The sequence below is a fragment of the Rhea americana genome, unplaced genomic scaffold (genome assembly GCF_003343005.1).
Source record: "Rhea americana isolate MKP2758 unplaced genomic scaffold, rheAme1 scaffold_106, whole genome shotgun sequence".
NCBI lineage: Eukaryota > Metazoa > Chordata > Aves > Rheiformes > Rheidae > Rhea > Rhea americana.
The window spans coordinates 1,422,567-1,426,559 of record NW_028185106.1 but is presented as its reverse complement, the minus strand read 5'-3'; the positions used below and the strand labels follow the sequence as shown (position 1 = coordinate 1,426,559).

The 3,993-nt window shown below is 52.2% G+C and overlaps 1 protein-coding gene across 1 annotated transcript in view; it reads right to left on the bottom strand.

Moving 5' to 3' along the window:
• NEUROG2 (neurogenin 2) overlaps positions 1-1,308 on the bottom strand; it is a 2,393-nt gene extending 1,085 nt beyond the window's left edge. The window contains exons 1-2 of the mRNA XM_085309461.1: positions 1,215-1,308; positions 25-255 (exon numbers count right to left, since the gene is read on the bottom strand). Coding sequence (XP_085165587.1) covers positions 25-255; positions 1,215-1,308 — 325 coding nt within the window. The remainder of the gene's footprint in view (positions 1-24; positions 256-1,214) is intronic.
• Between the last annotated feature and the right edge of the window lie 2,685 nt (positions 1,309-3,993).

Genomic DNA, 3,993 nt, shown 5'->3' with positions numbered 1-3,993 from the left:
CCTGCCGCGGGGGGACGCAGCAAGGGCGCCGCAGAGAAGCCCGCCGCCGGCGCCCCCAGGACGGGCTGCGGGGGGGTGCGCGGGGAGCAGACGCGCGCGGGGGGACCGGGGATCGCGGCCGCAACAAAAGCCCGTAATTAATAGCGACTCGAGCGCGTCCGTCCCCGTGGCAGAGCCGCGAGCGGTGAGATGTGATACCGGCCTGATCCGGGGACAGCACGCCCCGCAGATGCATTTTGTATATAAGCCCAGGCGCTAAAACACAGCGGGTCCGCTGACACGTTTTATTGCCTTGCATTTTCCCCTCCTTTTTCATCATTTCTGCAGGGAGCAGAACAAGCCCGATAAATGAGAAGTACCTGCCTGACATCTGTGTTTCCTCATTCATAGAAGGTCTCAGTCTGGTGCATGGGCAGCAGTTCTCACTCAAGCTTGTAAAATGTAACTCCAGGACACAATATACACTCAAGAAGACTTAGGAAAAAAAAGAAAGTAAGAAAGAAAGAAAAAGAAAAAAAAAGAACCTTGWCAATCCACCGAGAAGGCCTCCACCCCCACCTCTTTTCCAGACCACCCTCTCAGGCAAAAAGCCCCAGTGAATAGATAGGCCTTGCAACATGCCCCCAGGGTCAAGAAACTTGCTCTTTCTGACAGACCAACAGGAGAAAGGAATGACATTAAGGACATATAAAGTGAAAACCACAGTGCAGTACCGTCCACATACAAAAAGTCACCGTTAGGGCAATTGCAGGGAGCTGGGCTTTAGTACAGGATTTCTATTGAGACACTTTTATGCACAACTTGTGGGAAAAAGCCCAGAAAAGACAAACCATGGCTAAAATCTCAGCAATCATCTCATCAGACCCACCACATATACACCATTAAGTCCCCCGCCTTTTGCTGCCCCGCAAGTACATAGYGCCGTTCCTGCTCAGTGTGAGGGCACGTGTGCCTGCATTGCTTACTAAAGAAGCACTTCAAGTGGTTCATGTACCTGAGTATTAATTTTTGAAATCTGTCTCTGCATCCTCCCATAACCGTTAGGTGCAGTTTCACACCCCAGCCAAGAGCTGCATCCTCCTGTAACATCAGCGACCACCACTTCATCACAATTTAGCCGATCTATTAGAAAATGTCTGAGACACCAAGAGATTTTAACACTTTTCCCCTCCCTTTTCAAGAAAAAGGAAGCCCATACGTTGCCCTAGCGGTACAGGCAGAGTGACACGAAGGGGAACTCCGTGGGACACCTTCTGCTTTTCCATCGTCAGCCTTAAGCCGCAGGCAGAGTCGCTCACGGTGCACCATGGCCGGCCACGGGCTGTGGCGCGGGAGGGACGCGTGGCGGTGCCCAGCCGGGCGCGAGGGGCGCTCACGTGGCCCCAGGGCGCCCCGCGGGCTCGGCCGGGGCGGCCAGCAGCTGTACTGCCGCTCTCCACGGCGCGAACCGTCCTCTGAGGTCAAACTGTTCAACTCCAGCCCCTTTGCCCGGCGCCGTCCCACTTCACAGGGACAAAAGCCTGGAGCAGGCAAGGATCAAGAAAYGGGGGCAGTGATTTCAGCCTAACCGAGGCGGCGCGCGGGAGAGCGGTAGCCCCTCCAAGAGGCTTTGTTTGCCCTAAGCAGCTTGAACTCTGAGGCGACCTGATAGCCCTGAAAGTTGCAGGCCTGCGTTGCCGAGAGACCCCTGCACCCACACGCCGACCGCACAGGTTGCACGCGCCGGCCAGGCCCGAGCCGCAGGGCGGAAAGGGGGCCAAGGCACCCAGCAGCCCGGGGTGCCGGCCGCGCCGACCTCGCAAGAGGGCCGCGCAGCCAAGCACRACATCTCCGCCCTTAAACTGGGGGGTCATTCTGCGGCCCTCCTGGTCGGGCGCTGGGGTGCACCCTGGTGCTGCTACGCCCCCYCCCCCCCAAATCCCTGCGCAGCACTGCAGGGGCCGCACGAGGCCAGGCCCTGCTCCCGGGCCCCCTGTGCGCCCTTCAGCACTGTCGCTTCAGCACCCTGCACCCCCCAGCGGACAAGCCCCGTTGTTGGCGGCAGATTTGCATGGCAGGTGCAGGCCCGCGGAGCGATTTTGCGACCCGGCGCCCTGCCTGTGTCGCCCCCCCCTCCTCCAGCCCCAGCCCCAGCCCCAAAGGGGTTTTGGCTCTCCTACCTCCCCCCTCCCGTGAAAAAAGGGCGCCGGTCCCTTCGTTTCCCATGAAGAAGAGAAGAAGCTTGAGGAGCGCGTGAACACGCTTCAGTTTTCTTATTCTTTTCTATAGATCTGGGGAAAAGAACAGCCGATTGTGTGAAAAACGCGGTGCCTGCAAAAAGGGACATTGGCCATCCAGGCGAAGGTGCGCGAGGGAGAGCACTAATCGCTGAACCAGGAGACAAATACGATTACCAGCTCCGAGCCTTGAGTCAGAAAGTCTCATAGACTTTAAGATGTTAATCCCCAACATAATCCTTCCTTTGGCGTGTAGGAATAGTGCAGCCACAAGAGTTGTTTTGTTATTTATATTGGCGTTTAATAAAACTCAGCCAGTGGTGAATGGGCTGCCCACTCTCCAATGGTAATTAATTCCCTATTTCAGTGACCCAATTGTGCTGGGATAGAGCAGTGGGACAGTCCCACTGCCCCAACCCGCTTTTGTGCAGCTACACAGCTCTCGTGCTTCAACAGCTATGGAAACTCATTCTTTTGATGTCATTCAATGAGTTTTCCTTGGGCATCTTCTAAACTTCAAGGACCCTTTTCTTTCTCAAACGCATGAAAAGCAGGACTAGCTTGACCACCTCTGTAGAATTTAATGATTTGGTGAAAGGGCCTTTTTGGGGGTTTGTGTAAGGAAAGATAGAAAGAAAATTTGGCAGGCTGCTATCAAACAGGGGCTATCCAAACYTGAGCGCACCAAACTCATTCAGCTCCTAATTTATACATGTCTTAAAAGCTACTCTTCCTTACCACAGAATACTTCTGTGCTTCTCTTGTCCAAGGCATTATTTTCACAACTGATTTGCTAGAAAGCATATACCCTATTCTACACACTCACCAAAAATCCAGACCAGGTTATCTATCCAGACCTATCCAGGATAGGTGCAGGCACTGCTGAAAAACAGAACAAATCATATTAAAGTAGGGCATTTTCATCCTCCAGAGAGAAACAAACCAAAACAAAAACAAACCAAAACAAAACAAACAAAAAAAAACCCTAAGGTCTCTGGAATCACTTGTGTTGCCATTAAAAATTTGTCTGGGACTTTATATTTTGGCTCTTGCATGGACTAGTAGCAGTGAAGTTTGTGCAGAAGGAGTGTGTGAAGGGAACATGTGAATAACATGCAGCAACCCTGCGAAGCTGCCCCAGCACAGGCAGCCTCCTCTATGTCTTTATACACACTTCCAAAAAAAAAGGGGGGAGGAAAAAAGAAAAAAAACCCTTCGCAAGTCACAAACAATTCAGAATTCAACTAAGAAAACACAGAGTGAACCATATGGCCAGGGTGGCTCGAGTTGGCTGCATTTTCCCCCAGACAAAGAAGGGATTGAGAGTTGAAGGAAAGGAGAAAAAAAACAACTTTCCGGCTGATGAAGCTGTTGTCTGGAGGCAATGATCCCAAATCTCAAGGCTTTATTCCAAGCTCCGACTGAGACGTGATATGTCATATGATTAGCATCTTTCATATTTACAAGAGTAGTATAGGCTGCCAGTCTTTAGAGAAAGGCGAGAAAAAGAAGGGGCATATGCTGAAATGGATTTAGCATTTGAAAGAGAGAAAAGAGATCGGATAAATACACTTAAACGAGGATTTAGTTTTACTCCCGTCGAGTTCTAATGGATTGTTGATTGAGATTTTAGGGAGCTGCAACAGAGGTGTCAGCAGTAATTTAAAGGAGCTATTCAGGCGTCTACTGTTTCTTCTTTCTCTCCACTTCACTCCTCCCGGCCCGTGACGGCCAGCTGAGGCCCGGCGCGCACCGCGGCGAGGGGCGCTCCTCGCCG